The sequence below is a fragment of the Pipra filicauda genome, unplaced genomic scaffold (assembly GCF_003945595.2).
Source record: "Pipra filicauda isolate LSUMZ 115617 unplaced genomic scaffold, ASM394559v2 scaffold185_size1782982_pilon, whole genome shotgun sequence".
NCBI lineage: Eukaryota > Metazoa > Chordata > Aves > Passeriformes > Pipridae > Pipra > Pipra filicauda.
Window position 1 is genome coordinate 641638 of NW_024104293.1, and position 21597 is coordinate 663234.

General features: G+C 49.4%; 2 protein-coding genes across 6 annotated transcripts in view; one reads left to right on the forward strand and one right to left on the reverse strand.

Annotated features, from left to right (window-relative positions):
- The window catches only part of SMG7 (SMG7 nonsense mediated mRNA decay factor), a 51179-nt gene extending 41430 nt beyond the window's left edge, over positions 1-9749 (forward strand). For 4 of the 5 annotated variants that reach the window (XM_027723481.2, XM_027723484.2, XM_027723482.2 and 1 more), the window contains 7 exons: positions 308-673; positions 2182-2331; positions 4717-4797; positions 5350-5509; positions 6677-6847; positions 6960-7111; positions 7615-9749. In XM_027723481.2, coding sequence (XP_027579282.1) covers positions 308-673; positions 2182-2331; positions 4717-4797; positions 5350-5509; positions 6677-6847; positions 6960-7111; positions 7615-7728 — 1194 coding nt within the window. In that variant the 3' untranslated portion in view covers positions 7729-9749. The remainder of the gene's footprint in view (positions 1-307; positions 674-2181; positions 2332-4716; positions 4798-5349; positions 5510-6676; positions 6848-6959; positions 7112-7614) is intronic. The other variant, XM_027723485.2, reaches the window with a different exon arrangement.
- Positions 9750-10766: 1017 nt separating this feature from the next.
- Positions 10767-19685, reverse strand: NCF2 (neutrophil cytosolic factor 2). The gene is made up of 15 exons (XM_027723500.2): positions 19462-19685; positions 18973-19055; positions 18557-18665; positions 18235-18369; positions 17809-17916; positions 17033-17092; positions 16151-16194; positions 15792-15933; positions 15445-15507; positions 15015-15093; positions 13447-13490; positions 12794-12945; positions 12605-12716; positions 12213-12375; positions 10767-11006 (listed from the first exon to the last, which is right to left on the reverse strand). The coding sequence occupies exons 1-15, from the start codon at positions 19633-19635 to the stop codon at positions 10909-10911; spliced, it is 1566 nt and encodes a 521-aa protein (XP_027579301.1). The 5' UTR covers positions 19636-19685; the 3' UTR covers positions 10767-10908.
- Between the last annotated feature and the right edge of the window lie 1912 nt (positions 19686-21597).

Consider the following 21597-nt stretch of genomic DNA (forward strand, 5'->3'; position numbering starts at 1 on the left):
TGGACTCGATGGTGAGACCCTCCTGGTGTTCTGGGCAGCTCATACCTCAATAAAGGTTTACTTTATAGGTTTTAGTTTATCAGGTACTGGATTGGAGCAAGGATTGTACTTGGCTGTTGGTTTAAAGCTGGACTAGAGAATATTAGATGCTGTCAAGACTGAGCATTTTGGTGAATAATGCAGACATTGCACAATCATTCTGATTTGCTGTCACACATGAGCCAGGCTGACAGTTTGGATGGAGTTAGGCATTCAAGTAACATTAATTGTTCTTCCCTGCTGGTGAAATCCTGTGTCTCTGCCTCAGTATCCGCAGACAGACTCATCGAAGCAGCTCTGGAATCCCCCCCAAGTCCAAGGCTCTCTGGGGAAGATCATGCCTGTAAAGCAGCCCTATTACCTGCAGGCCCAGGACCCTCTCAAATTATTTGAACAGTCATTGCAGCCTCCTGTGATGCAACAGCAACCTCTGGAGAAAAAAATGAAGCCTTTCCCAATGGAGCCATATAACCAGAACCCCTCAGAAGTCAAGGTGCCAGAATATTACTGGGACTCTTCCTATGGCATGGCTGACAACAGGGTGGTGGCCCAGCAGTCGAACATGGACCGCAGGGGAAAGCGGCAAGGAGTCTTCCGCTCAGAGCAGGATGCTGTCTCCAGGATGACCTTTGAGGTAAGATCCAGGCTGCAAGTGGTGGAAACCAATGAGGCTCTGGGATTCCTGACAACTCTGGGCTTTCCCTGTTTCGGGAATGCCCAGTGGCCCCAAATAGGTCAATGTGAGCTTATTTAGAAGAGACCTGGGTATCATGGGGTACGTGGGGTTCCAGAAAATAGTGATGAATTTTCAATTTGAGTTGGCTGTGTGTGGGATCAGTCTCTTGAAGATCTGGTTTCAAGTAGGTGTAAATCTTGTTCAGTGTGGATGTGACATTGATCTCTGCACTGTGTCTGACAGGTTTAGAAACATGGCAGCTGTTAGTTTTGTGGAAAATTCTTGTCTGGCAACTGATGAAAACCGTAAAAGCCACCCAGATAATTGCAGTTGAATTATTACTCTTTAGATGAACTCTTAACACCCCTCTAGTGAATTGAACAGCTGAGGCTGCAGCAGTCCAATTGAGGCCGGAAATCGAGGCTGGTAGCAGCAGTCTCATGTTAGATTTTTTGTTTGTTTGTTTTTCCTGAAAATCCCACCACTGAGAGCTGAATTACTTCCTTAGCTGTTAGTTGCACTAATGGAATACTTTGCTTCTGTTCATGCAGTTGTGCTTCATGTTGCTGTTTCTAAAACCAGTAGTGTCTGTTATTATTGGAGTTATCTGTGAGTGCTCCTGGTGGTGTTTATAAGGAAACCTAAACAGAGGCCTCTTTAAGCCTTTTGTCGTGGTGTGCCTCTGTAAATGCTCTCAGGACTTGGAGAAGGTCAGCTGGGATCACTTGGCTCATCCTTCCAAGAGAAAAGCCAGACAATATACAGGAATCTACCCCTACTCTGATACCACATTGTGGTTTTTAGATGGAAACAGGGTCAAAGCCTTATTCTTGTTCCTAAAAAGGAAATCTTGCCAGCATAGTGCAGTGTGGAGAGAAGCTGTGCCCGTGATGTTTGGGCTCTAAGCATCCCTCACAAAAGCCAAGATGTCCAATTTGAGCAGCACTTGGCAGTTTTTTTGGCCCAGTGGTCTGGTCAGCTGTATGCTGGTGTAGCAGCCGTCACCAGTGGAAATAAGTCTTATGGGATTTAAACTCCACTCCTGGGGGAAAGAAGATGCAAACATAATTTTACTCGAAACCTAAATTACTCCCAGGTCAGCTGTAGAATAATTGTAAGATTTCATGTTCCTTGTCCTTGAGTGTGGACCCAGGTTCAGTGTGTGGCATGGATGCAGTGGGAAGCACACGCTGCACTAATTTGGACTCGCTGCCCATCACTTTGGTGACGTGACACTGCTCCCCATGCACATGAGGCCACGTGCCTGGGGCTGTTTTCTGCTCAGACTTCTCTCTCTGTGTGCCTCAGTACACTTCTGCAATGCCACTCCCTCACCTCACTCTCTGCATGCTGCCTTCTGCCTTCCTCTTGCTGTTCTGTCTCCTGCTCTGGCTTAGCTTGCCCTTGCTGTCTCTGGCTGTTCTTTCTGCCTTCTGTTGTCTCACTGTGCTCATTTCTGTCACTAGGACCCCAAGAGCTCCCCTCTGCTTCCTCCGGACCTGTTAAAGAGTCTGGCTGCCTTGGAGGAGGAGGAAGAGCTGATTTTCTCTAATCCTCCTGATCTTTACCCAGCTCTGCTGGGGCCTCTCGCCTCTCTTCCTGGACGAAGCCTCTTTGTATGTATTTGATGTAATACTGCTGCTTCTCATTCTTAACTGGCATCTCTTTCTTCTGTGAAATGATAAGAAATGTGAAATTTTCTTTCTCTCCCCCATCCCTCCTATCCAATTCCCTGCCTCAACCTTGAGCTAGTTTTCCTGGAGGCCCATGATATGGCTCCTGGGCCAAATCCAGGCCTGCTGATTTCTTCAGAAATCGGAATAACTGGGGTTTTTTTAAGAACAATCCACAGGAGAGATGCTGATGCTTCATTTAATGCACTCACTCTTTTGCAGTTGTATGGGCTTAGTAATAAAGGGGAAGGGGGGGGCACAGGTTGAACTGTGGGGAGTCACCAAAACAAGGGTGTAGTGACAGGACAAGGGGGGGTGGTTTCAAATTGAAAGAGAGCAGGGTTAGATGAGATATTAGAAAGAAATTCTTGGCTGAGGGGGTGCTGAGGCCCTGGCACAGGTTGCCCAGAGAAGCTGTGGCTGCCCCTGGATCCCTGGAAGTGTCCAAGGCCAGGTTCGATGGGCTTGGAGCAGCCTGGGCTAGTGGAAGGTGTCCCTGCCCATGGCAGGGATGGGCTTTAAGGTCCCTTCCAACACAGGCCATACTATGATTCTGTGATTATAATCTGCATATAATAATTCCGTAGAGACAGGGGATGCTGCCCCACTAAATACAGAAAAGATTTCTTCCAAAACAAGATAGCTTTGGAAGAAAATAGCAAGCAACGGGCTAAATAATCAGTAACTCTTATATAAATACAGTAATTTTTGACAGACTGAAAGGCTTTTTTTCGTACATTTTTGTGTTAAAACGTTCCTAGTTCACTAGCTGGAGGGTCTTACAGCTGCTGAATTTATAAATTGCCTCTGAAATTGCAGTGTGCCTTTCCAGTATGGCTACAAGCATGTTCACGAAATCCTACTAACTCAGATTAGTGGCAGTAACAAAGAATTACTTGTGACTCAAAATCTCTGATTAAGTCTATTCCTCAGTTATTTTACCTGCCATCCCAAGGAGCCAGTAGCAAAACAGACACTCATTTCTGTCTCATTAGGTAACTTCGCTAGGAAACTAAAGGCTGCTCCATCAGCAGCTTCCTTTGAAGCTCCTGCTGTTGTGGCTGCTGACAAATGGAAGGAAATCCTTTGCTGTGCAAGCCGTGTGGATATGCAGAGTGGGAATTTTGTCTGCCTTTTAAAACGTGCTTTCAAAGTAATGAGTTGTCATGTTTAAAATCTTAACAAGCTGGGAGCTGCTTGCCAAGAAAATGAGGCTGTTTGTCTTAAGTTTACGGGATAAAAGCAAAGATATTCCAGATATTGCGACTGTGTTAAGGACAGAGGGACGCTAGGTCAGGTTTCTGTGGTTTGAATAATAAATTTAAAAACATCTGACATGCTGAGCTGGAGCAAGTGCAAGAGGGCTTTTATTTGGAACGAGACTACAGCTCTTTATTTAGTTCACACACAGTTTTACGTATGGCTTTATTAATTCCATGGCTTGGTAATCCTAAATTTGGAGATGTTCATTGTCCACCAACCAAGCTTGATAAGTTTTCGTTGGTTTCTGTGTCAATGATAACTGATTCCATTTCTTCCTTAAATACACTTGTTTTAGAGACATTGTTTTTCACTCCCTAATCATAGTTAAAACCAAACAGAAAGCTGAGAAATATGCTGGAAATGACAGCTGTATGAGGGGGGCTGGCATAGATAATGGAAAGGGTCATGGCCCATAATATCTTTATATGGAACCCCAGGGGAGTTTTGGAACCTCTCTTTTAAACGCCTGGGTTGCATTTTTATTTTCTTCCTCTCTACAGTAATTTATAATGGAAATGAGACAGTGCTAAATGACACTTGGACTCTTAAACCTAATTAAAGAAATCACAGCACTTGGCAGGTCTCGCTGTCTAAGAATGTCTGTACAGCAGGGCTGCTCTCAGAACTGGAAAATACTCTGTCAGTAGCCACGTACAAGGGTCTGATCACGTCTGAAGGAGTCCTCTGATCACTGGGAAGAATCCTGTCCGATTTGTGCAAGTTTTCACACAACCGTAAGGGATTTTTGGCAGCAATCTCCCCTCCAGATGTATCAGGCAGAGTATTAGACTTCGGATTTGAAAAGCTGTTCTGGCAGTGGGGTTTGCCTGAGACTCTCAGCTGTCTTGATTGTTGATTTTTAGATATTAATTACAGTTAGTAGAAAAACTACTGACTCTCTGCACTTGGTAGTTTGCTTCCCCTGTCCTCCAAGGTGCTGGAGCCAAAGTGCATGGGAGGTTTTATATGTGACCAAACCCACTGTGGCAGTTTCTGACAACACACCTTGCTCCTGCTTAGTACACTGATCGCTAACTGCTCTCTTCCCCTTTTTGGTTTCTGAAGAAGTCCCTGCTGGAAAAACCATCAGAATTGATGTCTCAGTCATCGTCTTTCCTGTCCCTCAGTGGCTTTTCTCTTAATCAGGTAAGTGAGAGTCAAAGTCTGCTGCCATTTGCCGTTTGACCTTGCTGTCAAACTAGTGGAAAACCTGAAAGAAATCCTTATGGAGGCCTAATTTCAGTCTGTATCAGCCTTAATCTTTGCCTTTGTCGGTTGTCTTCCCAAATTCATTAGCTGTAATGGTGCAGATGTACTGTTGAATCTTGATGAGTTCATGAGCCCCTTGCTTTTAGTAGAATCATGGAATAGACTGAAAAGGTGCATCTCAAGAGTTTTTATTTCCTGAGCAGAGAATGACTTGTTTTCTTCCAGAGAATTGAGCAGGATCTCAATACAACGTCTCTGAGTACTGGGAATTTAAAGATTTTGTGAAGGCTTTGCAGTCCAGTCAGGAAAAATCAGTCTTGGTTCAGAGTGTGATGGATTTAATGTGATGGATTAAATAAAATAGAGAAGATGGGGCTGTGCAGTGAAAAAGGAGTTAGGAAATATTTTAATCTAGAATTGTTTCCTTTATACATTCTCAGTGTTTGAAATAAATCCAACACCTAAACATTCTGTTTGGGTTTTTTTCAGGAAAGATATCCAAACAACAGCATGTTCAATGAGGTGTATGGGAAAAACATGAATACCAGCACAAAAACAGAAGTTACCCCCTCAGTTGCCCACCAGGAGACTTCACTCTATTCTCTCTTTGAAGGGACTCCATGGTCTCCATCCCTTCCAGCCAGCTCAGGTAATACTGGTGTGGTATTTCTTGTCTAGTGATTTAAGAGGATTTGAGTTAATTCTAAACCGACTGCAAGTTATATGTAACTGGAAATTTAAAAAAGGCAACAAAACCCCAAACCTGCTTGACAAGGTCTCTGAAGGTTTCTGTTTTTCTTTATATATTCTCAGATATGAGGGGATTCTCTAATTAATATCAGAGAAGAACCTGGATTTTAATTTAAGTAATTGAGCAAGATAAATGTTGTAGGAGGTGTTAAATCCTGAAATCTCTTAAACTTGGTTTCCTGACAGCCCTTTGGGAGTAGGGCTTTAACTCAGACATCCATATACTTTCAGTGTTGCTTTTTCTGGAAAAAGCAGGAAGAACTGGATTTCATAATCTAGAGATTTAAAAGGGACAAAACGGTATGACTGAAGAGTATGGAGGAAAATAAGACAGTTGTGGGTTTTGTTAGGTTGTTTTTTTATTGTTAAGCAGCCTACAAAGCACACCAGTTTCTTCATTATTAATTATCTTAAAGGCATAAACCATAACTTTTTTATTATGATTTTATTCTCACTAAAAATCCAGAAGAGTATGAGAGGAGGAATTAGTTGAATCTAAGACATGAGTAGATTTTAGATAACATCTGCACTGGATGAGATGTTTGATTGCACTGAAACTCTTGCAACCAACCAGGAAAAGCCACTGTGGGTGAAATGGAGGGAGCTGCATAGCGCTTTTATTCTAACAGGTTTTTGGCTCACATGGCTTCAGCTTTCTCTCCCTTCACCTCTTCATTCATTCTGCTCTGCCTGCAGATGGGCTTCATGCTCACTCTCCTCTTTTGCTCAGTTTTGGGTTCTGGTCTTTTTAAGACTCACAGAAGTGTAAAACATTCTCAAACTTGGGAGTTTGAGTTGTAAACTTGTGAACTCCTCAAGGTCTAATCTGATTTTTTTTTTATTGGGCCAGCTCTCATAAGGCTTCCTGGGTTTTGTGTTCTTGTAAATTTTTCACTCAGAACTTCAGAATTTGCATTACACTCGTGTAATGGAGGGAATAAAAACTGCCCTTCAGCATTGGAGCAAAGTGGATGATGGCAAAATTTGCAGCAGCACTAAGAAATTCAAAATTGGGAGGCTCCTGCTGTCTCTGCTGACTGTTTTCCTCTCGCCTTGTAATCACCAGATCATTCGACACCAGCCAGCCAATCTCCTCACTCCTCCAACCCCAGCAGCTTGCCAAGCTCCCCTCCTACCCATAACCACAATTCTGTTCCCTTCTCCAACTTCGGACCCATTGGGACTCCAGACAACAGAGACCGGAGAGTCGCAGACCGCTGGAAAACAGATAAGCCAGGCAAGTGCTGGGTTCCAGGCTCCTGCAGAGCCATCAGACACCGGCAGCTGATGGTGTTTGCTTTGCAGTGGTTTTGCCATGTCCCTCTGAACTTGTATTTCTCCCATTTTAGCAATGGGAGGGTTTGGTCTGGACTATCTCCCAGCAACATCGTCCTCTTCGGAGAGCAGCTGGCACCAGTCCAGTGCTCCCGGTGGCACCTGGGCAGCCCAAGGCCCTCCCGCCATGGAGGACTCCTCAGCTGTGCTCATGGAGAGCCTGAAGGTAGGTTTGGCTGAAACTGTGCTCAGGAATGGGTCTGTGGGGCCTGAGGATCCAGTGATGGGCATTAGGCTGTTGCATGTGTCAGAGTTCAGTGTCAGAAGCTGAGGGTTTTTCCTGTAGATTTGCTTATGCAGGCAGTGTGGGAGGTGTCGCCAGCGCTGGAAGACATCACAGTTTTCCAGTTCCTGCTGGTTTTGAGTGTTTTGTGGATCAAGCCCAGGCTGGCAGAACTGGAAGGAATTATAAGATTTACTTTGACTAGTCTAAAATTAGTAATAGTTAGCGTGGGATGAATTTTTATGGTAATGAGGATTCTGTAGGAGTTGAAGGTTCTTCCAGGGAGCCTCTTTTTAGAAGGCCTACTTTGAAGCCTGGGTAACTTTCATGATAAGCCAGGTATGAGTGACAAAGAAGGAGAATATAGGACTCTGTCTCTGCTTTCCCATCTGTCAGAGGGGGGCTGTCTAGTGCGGGAGGTGCTAGTGTTGGCTCTTTGTTTTTAGTCCATCTGGTCCAGTTCCATGATGCACCCTGGCCCCTCGGCCCTGGAGCAGCTGTTGATGCAGCAGAAGCAGAAGCAGCAACGTGGACAAGGCGCCATGAACCCGCCGCATTGAGACAGAGGAGGCAACCCTTGCAAACGACGGCTCCATAAACCATGGCATGTTGGGTCTGCGGGACTGGCCCACACGGTCCTGTGCAGGTGGCAGCCCTCTCTTCTGTTCCTTGCTGTCAGGAGGGCGTAAGTGCTCCACCGACCCACTGAGTGTGCACAAAACGTCTGCAGTGCAAGCAAACAACATCAGGAACTCTCCCATCCCTGGGCCCTTTGGAGGGAGAGAGGAACTGCTGTTTGGCTCACTCAGTAACCCGATATCACCGCCTCTCACCTTCTCCATCGTGCATGTCCCCAGCCACATGGGAAGTAAAAGCTGAGAACGAAGGGCAGATGGGAGAAGCCAATGAGAACTTCTCAATCTTTATCCCCTCTTTGGGGAGATACAATAGGAATCCATTAATGATTGCTTTGCTGACTGAGAATGTAGTTGAAATTACTCCTAAACATCTTTATTACTATCTCAGTAGTAAGATCACACTGAATTCTTCCGTACACAGACGTGCTTCATAGTCAGTGTGTAGCAATGAAAGCCCCAGTTGCTGCTCTGGTCAGAGGTGGTTGGTGGCGAGGTGGGGCTCTATCTCCTGGGCTAGCGAAGGAGTTTCATGAAGGAGAGTCTGGCACTTGGCACTGCTTCACCCAGAGGCTTTGGCCAGCCCACGGGTGGGTTAGAGACTCCAGCATGAAATGCCCTCCTCTCAGTAGGTGTTTGAGCTATAATGGGTGATGTGGGGCATCGCAGCACTCTGCTGAACAAGCAAGTTAACTGCTATGGGGTTTTCAATTAATGTGTGATTCCTGTACATTTTACTGTAGCATAGTGGCTAGCCCCACAAAGGGCAGGCTAGTCTGTGCATTCACGGCCTGACTCATTTTAATAGGTAGGTAGAAAGCTTTCAATGGTTTTCTTTTTTTGTTTTCGGTTTTGTTTTGTTTTTTTGTTTTTGGTTTTTCCTCTCCATCCTCCCATCTTCGCTGAACGCTCGTAGTTTCATTACCACGTGCAACATCTCGCAGAAAATAATCAGGGGTCCAGCAGGGCTGGGTAAATCCGACAGTCAGCCTGGACAGTGTGGAGTGTCCACACCCCCAGCAAGGCACAGGTCAGCTCTGCAGAAACCCGTCCCCCCCCTGCCCCAGCTGCAGCCCCAAGCTTTCAGTTCCAGAAACAAATCCAAGGCACCCATGGACACACGTGTGTGAACCGCACATGGAAACGGCATAGTGCTGTTCATAGCTGAAAAGGTGCAGAAGGGAAAAGGAAAAACGTTTTATTTGCTATTTATTAGGGGGAAGGAAGACTGGAAGCTTCGTTAAAGGACAGCGTTTTTGTTAGGTTTCCCAGGGAAGTTCCGGAAACAATCTCAATGTCCATTTGCTGTGTTTAGCAGTAGGGGTTTGTGTGATGATTCAGGATCTCTGGACTGGAATTCAGATGCAGAGCAAAGCACATGCAGGAGCTGAAGTGAGACTGGAGTCTGGGCAGCTCCAGAGAACACGAAAAGGGAAGGCGGAGGAGACCGATACCCCTCAGGGGTAGGAGCAGCTCCCCCACGAGCTCCACCTTAGCAACATCACTGTTCTGTGTTGCATTTCGAAGCTGTATTTCCTTTAACAAGTCCAAAAAGTGAAGTTCCCACCCGGTGGTAATACAGCCCACCCCTGTGTGCTTCCCTCCGGCTCTCCCGGTGTGTGTCCGAGCTGTGCACCCCGGCAGCTGCGACATTCCAGTGTTTGATCCGTCACTGACTCTTGCACCCCAGACGAGCTAACCAGGTTCTCCATCTCACTCCCGGCAGTGCCTGGTCCAGCCGCACCGTTCCACTTGTGCATGAGCGTCCGGCCTCGGGAATGCTCCGACTGCCCTCCCGCCCTCCAGCACCTGGGGGAGCGAGGCGAGGGGCCCCCAACACAAACTGGTTTGTGTCGTAAGCTTTTTTTTTGTGTTTTTTGTCTGTCTGTGCAAGAACTGCAGCTGCTGAAATCAGCTTTGCCTTTAATTAAACCATGTTCTCTCCATCCAGGTCTGTGTGTAGCATTTATTTCCCATGTGACTTGGCTGCAGGCCTTTAAAAACACGTTATTTTTCTGGAGGAGCCAGAAGGTTTGAAGTTGTTTTTTTTTTTAATTATTTTTTTTTCCCCCTCATATTTGAAAGAGACCTAAATAAATCACAGTGGTTCTGGCTTGGGCTTGGTGCAGATAATTGGATTGTGGTTTTGTGCTGCCCGTGTAGCGTGTTTTACATACCAAACCAAAAATCTGGGATGGGGGAGTAGCTTGCAAAGCTCCTCTTCAGTTGCAGACCGAACTTGGTAGGACACAGATCCTTCTGCCACTGACCTGCCTGCAGATCAGGATGTTGGCTGTTTTCATACTTCCAAATGTGTCAACAGAAAACGCCAGAGATGTTCTTGGTTTGAAATGACAGGTGTTTGTTGTATCCAGGCAGCTCTTCAGAAATAAATATGATATTTAGGTTATTGGCTCACTGGGGTTGTCCAGGACCTGTGTGATGGAATCTAAAGTGGAGAAACTGCTGCCTTTGCTTTGGAGCAAAGCTCTGAGATTGCAGGCAGTGTGTTTCTAAGTTATGGTCTCTTCTGACTGATCAGAAAAAGCTTTAAGAAACAATGGTGAAAAAAGGGTCCGCTTTTATTGGTGGGGGTTGTAAAGTCCCTGCGAATTTGAATTGTGAGTTGGAGCAGGGTGAGGCTGTGTGGTGCCTCCTAAGTTCTTGGGGTTGGCAGTAATGTTTTAAGGAAGCAAATGCTGTTCAGCCTTTCCTGGTCTGTAGCTTCCTGAATGTCACTTCCCCTTTTGGATCTGCTGACAGGGCTGTAACTGCGGATGGCACCGCCCTCTCGTGGGTTTTCCCAGCTCCTGGCATGTCTGTGTAAAAGCTTTGTTAAGGATAGGGCAGGTGGGACAGGGCAAGTCCAAGGGGCTTGGCAAGCACAGGATTTAGGAATTCCTAACAGGAAGACAATTAGCAACTTCTTAACAAGTACCTGTTTTAGAGAACAACACAAAAGGTAAAAGAAAATATAAAGCTTTTAATACAAGTAGCAATAATATAACTTCATAATGAAGTTCATTTTCAGATGCAGGGATTAATATGGAAACTTCTTAATGGCAACAGTTGAATTTTTTTCCACGACTTTAAGCTCTTCTGAAGTCACTTCTCTGGGTCTTCAGCGTTAGGCTGCTGAACAAACGCGGATGGGAAGATGCCAGTCTTCCCCTTGCACTGGCCTTCTAACCAGTCTTCATTCACTGGAAGAGAAAATTGGCATGGTTTTTGTCACCCCAGGGATGTAGAGGAACATAATCGCCTCCATGTGCTCCAGACAGGCCTGAGATCACCATTTTAAGGTGCTTCTGCTGATAAGCCTTTGAGCCATGCTAGAGCCTGGTAGAGAGGGGAATGTGGAGGAAAGGGGATGAGAAGGAGCTAGGAAGAGAGCAAAGCTACAAGGTAAGAAGGAATGCCAAATGGAGGTGGGCTGTCCTCTTCAAAATAAAACTAAATTGTATTTTCACCTGTTTTCCGAGTTCACATAAAAACGCCAAAACAAACCCCCAAAGCCTCTGCTACCCTTGGTTTGAGTAAAGCCTAGGAGCTCTGAAAATCTTGCTGTGGGGGAACCAAATGAGGTGAGAACTACCTTTCAATGGGAAATATTTAGCTCAGCAGTGAAGGGGAGAGTAAGATTTTGGGGTTGGGGAGTCATCAGTGCTGTATGGTGCAAATACCAACCTGTAAAATCATAGAGGGGGGGACTGTGATTACTTGTGTACTGCTGCCAAAGCCTGCCAGCCACCACAATTACTGACAGAGCTACAGCTAGCAAGGTATCACAATTTTTTTGCCTTCAAACCTTATTCCTGATGTTTTGATTTCACTCAGAGGCCCCATTAAGGAGGGAAACATGCCCTGTGTATATAATTCTTCAGCTGGTGGGGGCTTACCAGCAGTTTTTGCTGAAGCAGTGGCTTTGTCCCCTCTGCTGTGTGTTCTGCACAGGCTTGAAAGGATTCAGCTCAAACATATGTACTAGATCTTGCTGAGATTGTCTCTCTTTAAGCCTCAGTTCTCATAGAAGCACTAAAGACTAATATTTAACAGGATTCAGGCTAATGGGAGATTGTACCCTTAAAAAGAAAAGCAGACAGGAAAAGGTGCCATGTGAGAGGAATGGGAGCAAGAGCTGCAGCCAAAATGAGGCATCTCCTTGGAAAAATCCACTGTGAACAGTAAGCTTAAACACAGCTCAGGTGGAACTCCTGTCTTAAATGCTTGGGGAAGGGGGTGGCAGAAACAGGACTGGGATGAAAATGTGTTGGAAGTGTGCGTGACACAGAAGTGTGGATGGGAAGCTCCACTAGAGCTGGAGGTGCTCTGCTGCTGCCACACTAGCCTTGCTCTCAGCAGAGCTGACAGGTCCCTCCCCTGCCCTGTCACAGGAGGAGCACGATTACCTTTGGATAAAACCAGGATCACATCTCCTGCCTGAAATTCCAGGTCTTCAGGTTGGGTGGCTTCATAGTTGTACTGTGCTACAACTTGGGTTGGTCCCATCTCCTCCGGCGTTGCCTCCTGTGGAGACTCCTCTGGCTTGCTGTCTGGTAAAAACCCCTCTCCCTAGGGCAGGGAACAAGCTGGTAAGGACACACACCCTTTGGCTTCTCCTTTTTCTTTGTACTAGAACAAGAGAGACAAGCTCTGCTTCTCCTCCTCGCCCCCTCTTTGCTCCTCTGCCTTTCAGGAGGGCGCTGGCTTGCGCTGGAAGCCACAAGCCTGCACTCGTGGCAAGGAAAGCAAAGGCAGGAGGGGGAAGAAAAGGTGGCTGCCACCTGTAGTTGTCACTGACCTCTGTGAGGTCGCACCAGACTGTGAGGCAGTTGCCCTTGCTCTGGCTCCAAGCTGTATCCAGGTTCTTTGCAGTCAGAGTCACCAGCTCTTTGCTCTCCGCAGGCTTGTACCTGGTGTGCAGGGATGTGGGTGAGGGTGGGAGCCCTGGGAACACGGCTCTGGCTCCCTGCGACGGGCAGGGCCTCACCTCAGCTCCGTGTGCTTGGGCTGCAGCTCCAGCTTCTTGCAAACCAGGTCCAGGAGCTCCGTGTAGGAGAGGCCCGGCTCGGCCCTCAGGGCAACCGTGTACTTGTAATGCACCTTGAGGACGCAGGGGCTGGAGGTGGGTGGTTCGGCCTCCTGCGGGCAATAAAGGAGCTGTCACCTTGTGTGGCTTGGCAAGGGAGGGGAGAGGGATTGGGATGTTGAAACTGTGGTTGCCACGGTTGTGGTTGGTCAGATTGTGCCACCCAAGCTATGGCTGGACATTGGCTGGTTGGCAGCCCCTGGAGAGAGCCCAGTAACAGATGAGACACTTGGCACCGAATTGTGGCTTTGGGGTGACCAAATTCAAGCTCTGTCCACCCTCCAACCCCCTCATTCTTTTTTTCGAGTCGGGAATGTTTTGTTTTCCCATCTCTCTCCCCAGCACGACCATCTGATGCGCCGACCCTGCCCAGGAGTGTGTGCATTCCAGCCAAACTCCTATTTCTCCCTTCTCGAGTGCCTCAGGTCAGCTAAGATGTTGCAACTGCACCAGGTTAACTAAGATGAGAGTCCCAAAAAGCAGCTCTAGTTGTCTGGTAAATGCAAGTTTGTGGCACCAACAGGACCTTGGGGTCTGCATTCACAGGATGTTACCTTTGCTGTGTCTCTTGGCTGCATCACAGTATCAGGAATGTGGTCTGTGGAGGAGGAAAGAGGTGGCTCAGCAGGTGGAATGGGATAAGCGTTGTTGCTCTGTGCCTGAATACGTGGCCAGATCTCCTGCAGCAACACCAACCAACCCTGGGGCCTGCAGTGGTCCCTTGAAGGGATCTGCATCTGCCACAATGGGCTTCATCCATAAGACCTAGATACAACCACTGAGCAGAGGTTTGGGCTCTGTGCCTTCCCTCTTGCAGGGATGGGAGCTTGAGGGGTGAGATGCCTTTCCTGGGTGGATTTTTAAAAGATAAACGCGAGCTGCTGGTTTTAGTGTCTTTTCTCTTAAAATTTCCCTAGATCCACTGTGAAAACTGAAGGCAGTCCCTGTCCTTCACTGGGGCTGTAAAGCTAAATTTAGACCTCCAGGCAAGGTGCTTTCATGCAGGTTTGTTGAAGCCTCTTCACGAGGATCTGGTCTGCATTTTGGAAGTGCTGTGACGTGACTGTGCTCCTTACGGGAAGAGACAGCTATGCTGTTGAATGTGGTCCCACTAATTGATCTGAGATGGCTTTTGATGGCCTAAAGGTGGTCTTTGGGGTTGTTGGATCTATGAGCTTTTTGTTCTTAGCTCTATGAGCCACAGCCACCTTCTGTGTCAGCTTTACCCCTGGACAGCCTATGAGGCTGCTCTGCTTGGGACACAAGCCCTGTCCTGTCGATAGTCATCCTTTGATCCACCTTTTTCCATGACCAACTGGCTCAGGCCTACCTCAGAACACGGGGCTGGCAATTGGTTCTTCACATATTCCTGGTTTTTTTGGCAGGTTGGCCAGACTGAACTGCACCAGGTTAACAGCTGGGTGGTAAAGTCTCTGCACAGTGGTATTTTCTACCCCAAAAGGGTTTTTCCTGCAGCAGTGTGGAGCTCAGCCACATACCTGTGACACTGTGTGATTTTTCAAGAGAGGGCAATTCGCAGTGCATCCTCAGCTCTTGGCTCTGAACAGCCCTTTCAGACTGCAGCAGTGACATTCAGCTTCCCAGCATGCTGAACCAACTGTGCTGGGGGCAATGTGGTGACCCTGGTGCCGCCATCTCTGCCCCAGGCCTGGAATGTGGGACCACTGGGTCATATTGCCCAGGAATCCCCTTCCCAGGGCAACCAGAGCTCCTTCAAGCCCAGCCCTGCTCAGGGCAGCAAGAAAACCATCGTGGGTGCCCTGCTTGAAGGAGATGCCTGTAAGGAGCCTTCTATTCCAGCTGCTTTCTTGCCCCATTCCTACCCCCAGGCCCTTCTCATTAGTCATTGTGCTAATTAAGAGCATAGAGGGACTTGCTTTTCTCAGATATTCACGGGCACTGTTTTACTCCATCCTCAGCACTGCAGTTGCTGTCTTTGCCTCCTGCTCTAATGTGTCCTAATCCTTGACTGCAAATGGGGCTGGGAGCAAGATGGAGATGAGCCTTAGCTTTGGTCTCAAAGGGTCAGGACATGGCACAGAGGAAACCACCTCAAACCTGTTGCTGGGGTCCCCCATCCCTTCAGCTCCCCCCCTCTGACCTGGCACCGGCCGCCGTGGCTTCTCTGGCACTGTGGAGGTGGGTGACTCGGGCATCTCGTCCTCCACAGGGGTTTCTTCCTGTGCCAGTGGAAAGAAGGTAGTGCTGTCAATCCCACTCCTCCTGGGGTGCTGCTGCCTTGTGCAGCCCCCCCTCCAACCAGCTGTTTTCCCAAAGTCTGTTTGGGGTCTTGACCTGTGGTGGGGTGACTTCGCTACCCTTTAACTCTCCAGCATTGCCAACTGCTACCCAGGGTGCCACCAACACGATTTTGCAGATCTCTGAGCTCAAGTTAAGGTGACCATGAGCCAGAAGAACCAACCCCACCATCGTGAGGGGGAGAGAATCGCAGATATGGATCCTACTGGGAGGTGGGTGAATGTGTGGGGATCTGCCCTTCCAGGACACCGTCTCCTCCTGGGCCTCCTCACCTGGATATACAGCTTGTTCTGGAGCTCCACAGGCTCAAGGAAGTTGCAGGGGACGATCCCTTTCTGCAGGGGGAGGAGAAATGAGTGGTGACTGCCGAGCAACTCACCGCTGGAGGACACAACCAATTGTATCCTCACCCTCCCCTGCATCCAGGAGAGTTCCTGGAGCTTGAATTTTAGTTTCTGCAGGTTGGATGGGTTTCACTGAGCCCTGTGGCCTAAGCCAGGGAGGGCATAAGGGACCTAAATCAGAAACCCATTTAGTTGCTCTGGGCAAGGCTTTGCCTCTGCAGAACCTCACCACATCCACCCCACTGCCTGCCCTGCTGCCAGCACACTCCTGGTACCTTTCCATTGAACATCACTGTAGCCCAGTTGTCCTTCTCTTTCTTCAGGACAAAGACAATGTTTCCTGGCAGGACCTGCAGCTCCTCAGCGGTCTCAGGGATGAACTCGTACATGACACGGTGTGGCTGCCCTTGGAGGGCCCTGGGTGTGGGAGCAGTGGACGGGTCAGGAATGCTGGCAATGCTGTTATTTTCCTCTGTAGGGATAATCCAGACTTCTGCCTCCTTGTTTCTACCATCCATTCCTCATCCCCCTTGAATTTCGGGTGCCAGCTGGATGCTCAGCCACGATGGTGCAGGATGGGGTTGTGCCTGGCTGCGTGGGTTAAACAGCATCGACCATCCTTCATCCAACTTACCTGAGGATTTCTGGGGTCTTGGGCCTGGGTGGAGGACCAGAGGTCTGCCAACAGGAAGAAGAAAAGGAAAATCAGCAGTAATCTGGAAGATTTTGATTGCTTTGCAGGAATATTCTGCAGCCTTCTACCACGCCATCGCCCCAACACCTTCCTCCCTGTGCTGGTGCCTTAAGTGCCGTGAGGAATATCACTGGCTTTGTTCCTTCTAAGGAGTTGTTTTCAAATTCTCCCACCTGCAGTTGGTTTTCAGAGGCACAATCCTCTTTCCAACTCGTGACTGTAGTTTCAGCTCAGAGAGGGTTGAGATGTCAACCCCTGACTGCATTGAGAAGGGCGACGTTTATCTTGCACAACGGTGCAGCAGTGCCTGCGCTTCCCCATGTTCTCTCAAAAAGCTCCTGTAAAAATTCTCAGACACCTTTAGAGATGGGAAGGTGCTGCTCCACCATCTGGAGAATGGCACGAGAAATGAGAAGGGCTTTGGGAACGGGGAGGAGGATGGAAAGGGAGAGCAGAACTGCCCACTCAAGCTTAGGCAGAGGATCCCTAGTGAATCCTTCTTCGAGGCTCAGAGACTGCTCCCTGCTGAAAGCTGTCACCCCACAGCGATGGTGGGGGCAGAGGATGTGCCACCAGGCCACCACTTCCCCATTCAGGGAACCAGTTAACCTCAGCCATGGAGGTGGGTGAGCTTCCTGATGAGGGAGGCAGCAGCTGATCCGGGGAGGCAGTGCCTGCCTCCTCCCTGTGGCAGTGGCAGAGAGTTCATGGTGGTTGCTGATGGTGCTGTTTGCTCCCCACCACAGGCCAGAGCCCTTGGAAGCTGCGGGGTGACATCCACCCCCACATCCTCCTGGACTGTTCACTGGTTCATAGCCTTACCTGTGGCTGGAGGGGAGCAAATCCTGAGAAATCGTCCTTGTCCACCACAGATGCCACCACCTAGAGCCAAAGACAGACAAATAACGACTTGGTGCTTGTAGACCTCTGATGTCCACCCTCTTCCTTTGTTGTTGGCCAAGCCAAGCTCCTCAGGATGCTTCAGGCTCAAGAGGGACTGTGATTTTAGGCTAAGCATCTTGGACTACAGGCTGAGTGCTTCTGGCAGCAAAGCTCCCCTCAGTGAGGCAAGTTCTCCACTCAGCCTCGCTGACACTGTGCTTTGAGACCTGAGCCCAAGGGTGATATCCCAGTGACTGGGTTTTGCACACTCACAGGAGAAAAGCTTGCTTGCTTATGTGAGATGAAAAGCCCATCTCAAACAGAGCAGGGGAAGAACTGGAGGTTGTTTGTGGGTGTCAGATGCAAAATAGCTTCTTTCCCCCACCCCTGAAAATATCGTGGCTCGAGTCAAAGTTCCAGTGGGTTCTTTCCAGCTCATTGTTGGCTGTCCCTCATGTCTCACTAAGGAGACAGAATGGAAATAGGCCATGCTCTGCAGGAACATGCTTTTAGCTCCTCTGCTCTTGCAGAGTTCCTGTTCCCCATGTGTGCCATCCCTCTCTCCACGCCTGGGGGGATCCCAGAGGCACGGACCAGCTCCATATCTCTGGCTGCCCACCAGGCAGCAGATGGCAGCTCAGAGGGGTGGTAGGAGGGCAGACAGCAGCTCTCCTCAGCCCACAGGCTTGCTCTAGATAAATATATTTCTTTCTTACCATTGCCTTCCCCAGGTAGTCCTTTTTCTCCAGCTGAGCCACTTGCTTTTCATTTGGCCTGAACAGCTTCCCCACAGGAATGGCCACCAGCTCACAGAGCTTCTGCTTCTGTAGCACAGGGGAGACATGGAGTCTTTGGCAGTGAGAGCAGGGACTGCTGAATGCCCCCTTTTGCCTCTGGGGCTTGGGTCTCGCTCCATAACTCCAAACCACTCTGTGACAGCCTGCCCCCAGCCCTGACATGGTCCATTGAACCCAATCTTCCTATGTCTGCCTTCCCAGTGACCCAAAGCTTTTCCCATGGACTCGTATCTCACTATGATGCCCATTCCCACTGTGCTTTTCTCCTGCTAAAAGGTGACTGGGATTTTCCTGCCTGAGGGGCTGCTGGGAGAGAACACAGCTGTAAGACCTGCTCCTCCCTACCAGGATGGCTTCCATTGCCCTGTCAATCTTGTTGTGCTGGGGCTCACTCTTCATGCTCATGGCCAGAGTCAGGTGCTCCTCAGCCTTCCCCCAGTTCTCCACCGTGGCGAACACCAGCGCGATGTTGCAGAGAATCTGCCGGAGGGATGGGGGCAAGGAAACGAGCTATGGGAGCAGCCAGACCAGGAGGGCAGCACAGGAGAGGACAAGCAGGGTGGTGGCATTGCACCAGCTTGCTTGTTTTTTGCAAAGCACAAAGAGAGCCTGGCTGTCTTCTTAGATTTCTTGTGCTGGAGAACAGACTTTTGGGATCAAAACTCACCTCACAAGCAAAGAGCCTGTAGCGCAGCCCCAGGATCTTGTAGTCAATGAGCTGGTTGCCTCGCAGCTGGGCCAGCGCCTCTTTGAAATCTTCAATGGCCTTTTCATTGCTGTGGAGGAGAGGACAAGGGTGTCACCAGGTTGTGGTGGCAACCTGCCTGCCTGCCTGCCTGCCTGCCTAAACTCGTGGGAGTTCAGTTGGCTCTCTCCTTGCAGTGTTTCAGACACCCCAGGGAAGGAGAGATGATCCAAGGCTGGTGTTAATCCCAGGACTGCAGTGCTGAAGAACAGGAGCCTGTTTGACCTCAAGGGGTTCCAGTTTGGTCCTTGAGGTACCAGTCTGCCTGGGGGCATCCTGAGCTGAAGGCAACTGTCTCCACAAGCAGCAAAAGTTAAACTTTAAACCCTTCCACTCACTTCTGCCTCCGGTAAAACACGGTCCCCCGCTGGAAATAAGCCACTGCCAGGTGCTTGTCGCAGCCGATGCTCCGGGTGAATGCCTGCACGGGAGTAGGAGTGGGGCAAAAAGGGGGTAAAAGGGGACGCCTTTAGAAAACTGGGGGCATAGAGCAGTTGTACCTGTCCTGCTTTAGCTGAGTGGCCTAGGCTGGGCTCTGTGGGTTGTCTCCCTGCAGTGTTGGGCATTGGGTGGGGGAGCCCGTGTCAGGCTCCTGGGTTTTTCTGAGCAGCGAGCCATGGGCTGCCGCTGCTGCCTCCCCTCTGATTCACGGGGAAAACAGGTTCAGCAGGAACAGCCCAGGGCTGTCTCCCTTCCTCACAGATTTAAAAGTCCCCACATCCTTCCCTTAGGCCATGACCCTCAATTCCTCCCTTCCCCACAGCGTCCATGTGTCTGGCAGGTCCAACAAGTGAGAAGGATTAGCAGCGCTTTGGGCTGTACTTTACCTCCTCCGCCTCCGCCAGCCTCCCCAGGACAAGGTGGATGCAGCCGATGTTAAAGCAGATTTTGGCAGGGGGGTTCTGGACGGCTGTGAAGGCGTCCAGGGCAGCACTCCACTCCTTCCTGTCTGCTGCACACACCCCTTCTTGCCACAGCCGGATCGTCTCCACCAGGGACATGGCGTGGTGGGAGCAGGGTGTGGGATCCCCGGCTGTGTCGTGGGTCTCGTCCCTCTCCTCGTCCTTCCTCGTGGCGCTGCTCAGCTTCTCTGTCTCCCTTCTGCCTGTACTTCTGCCTTCCCCCTGCCCGTGTCGCAAACCTGGCAGGAAGTGGCTTCACTGCATCACAGCCCCGGGATGGGGAAGTGGGGCAGAGGCTGCCCCTGATGCAGTGGACTTTTCGTGGGGCGCACCCCTGGTCCTCTCTGGCAGCTGCTCCTCATCTCCCCGGATTTGGCTTCTCTGGCTTTTCCATGAAAAGCCATAGATTTTGTCAGCGAGGTGGTTCATCAGGTCAGATTTTGGATTGCAAAGCCGCAGGGCAGTTCTCAGCTGAGCCCCTGGAGCCCTCTGCAGCGCGGTCCTCCATGGAGGGCGTTGCTAAATGGTTCCCCCAGGCAGCTGCTGGCAGGCTGCCTGCCCAGCTGGAAAGGTGAAGCACACCTAAGGCACCACCTGGGAAAACTTTGGTCCTTCCTCCCCCACCACCGTGTTGCCTCAGTGTGGAATTCTACTGCAGGGGGGACACGGAGCTGCCCACGGATGGGGTTTCTTGCGTCAGGGCCATGCTGTGGTGTGTCCTGACAGCAGTGGGAACTCCTGGTCAGCCCAACATCACTTCTGTCCAGGTATTTTATGGCCAATGGAGCATAACCTGGCTCTGGAGTGCTGCTTGGAGCACAGGGACACACGGAGCATGTGGCCAGCGGGGATGACAGGAGTCTGACCCGCTGCTGACTCAGAGGTTTGGAGCTGAGTGCTCCACACGTGGCTTTTAAGTATTTCTGGAAGTACTTTGCCGCTGCCACATCTATTAGCGATGAGATGTGATGTGTATTTTGCAAGAGCTTAAAATATGTCGGCAAGACTCTACCTTTGTGCCTTTACCCAAACTTCCTCAGCAAATTACAGACCTCCAGCAGTGGGAGGGAGGCTGAGGAGACTTCTGAGTCCTGCTTTGGGAGAAACCTGAGGCCCTGAGCAAGGAGTTGGGTTTTAGTCCAAAGTAGGACTGAGCACAGCCCTGATCCTGGGGCTCTCTCATTCTCCAGCTGTATGTGCACCCTCAGCACCCCACCATACCCAAGTGGCTCCCACAGGCTTCCCACGGGAGCATGGAGGAGGCTCTGTGACCTCCGGAAAAGCAGAGGGAAATGCAAACACTTCATGCAGGAGAGGTGTGGGAATAGCAACATGGTGAGTGTGCAAACACCCCTCTGATGTGCCTTATCTCACTCCTGTGAGGAATGGAAGACTCCGTGGAGCAGGAAAGGGATAATTCTTGCAGGGATAATTTTCTGCTCTTTTAATTGTCTGAACTGGTACACTGCTGGGTCAGGTTTACCCCAAAACAGGTACAAGGGGAGCTGGAGGAGGATGTGAGATCACCCCTGTGACAATGTTGGCTTTTTTTTTCCTTGTATTTCAGAGAAAGATGGGAGCACATGGAATGCTCACCCTTCTGTTTGGGTATTTGTCATGTAACGTTCAACTGATTTCAGAGCCATGATAAACACAGCCCTTCTAGCAAGTCTCTCGTTCCCCTTTCTCTGACCAAGCTGAGTTAGTAGGCAAACCAGTTTCTTCTATGATAACATCCGAGAGGGAGTGAGTATCGGAGATGGTGACATCTCCTGTGGAAGATTCTTGGAATCCAGCAGATGCAGATCACCAAGAGACAGGTCAGAAATACATAGAAATGCCCAAAATCCAGCTGGGGTGCAGTGCTTGTGTTTGAGTTTGTACAATTTGCACAAGGTTATCATCATCTCTGGAGAGGAGATTCAAAAATAAACTGATCTGGGCACTGAAAAAACATTTTGCATGAGGGAAGACCTTTTTACGAGGAGTTTTATTGGGCTGGAGGAGGCAGAGCATGTCCAGCTCCTTCCCAGGAAGGCACGTCAGGGCTCTCTGTGCAGG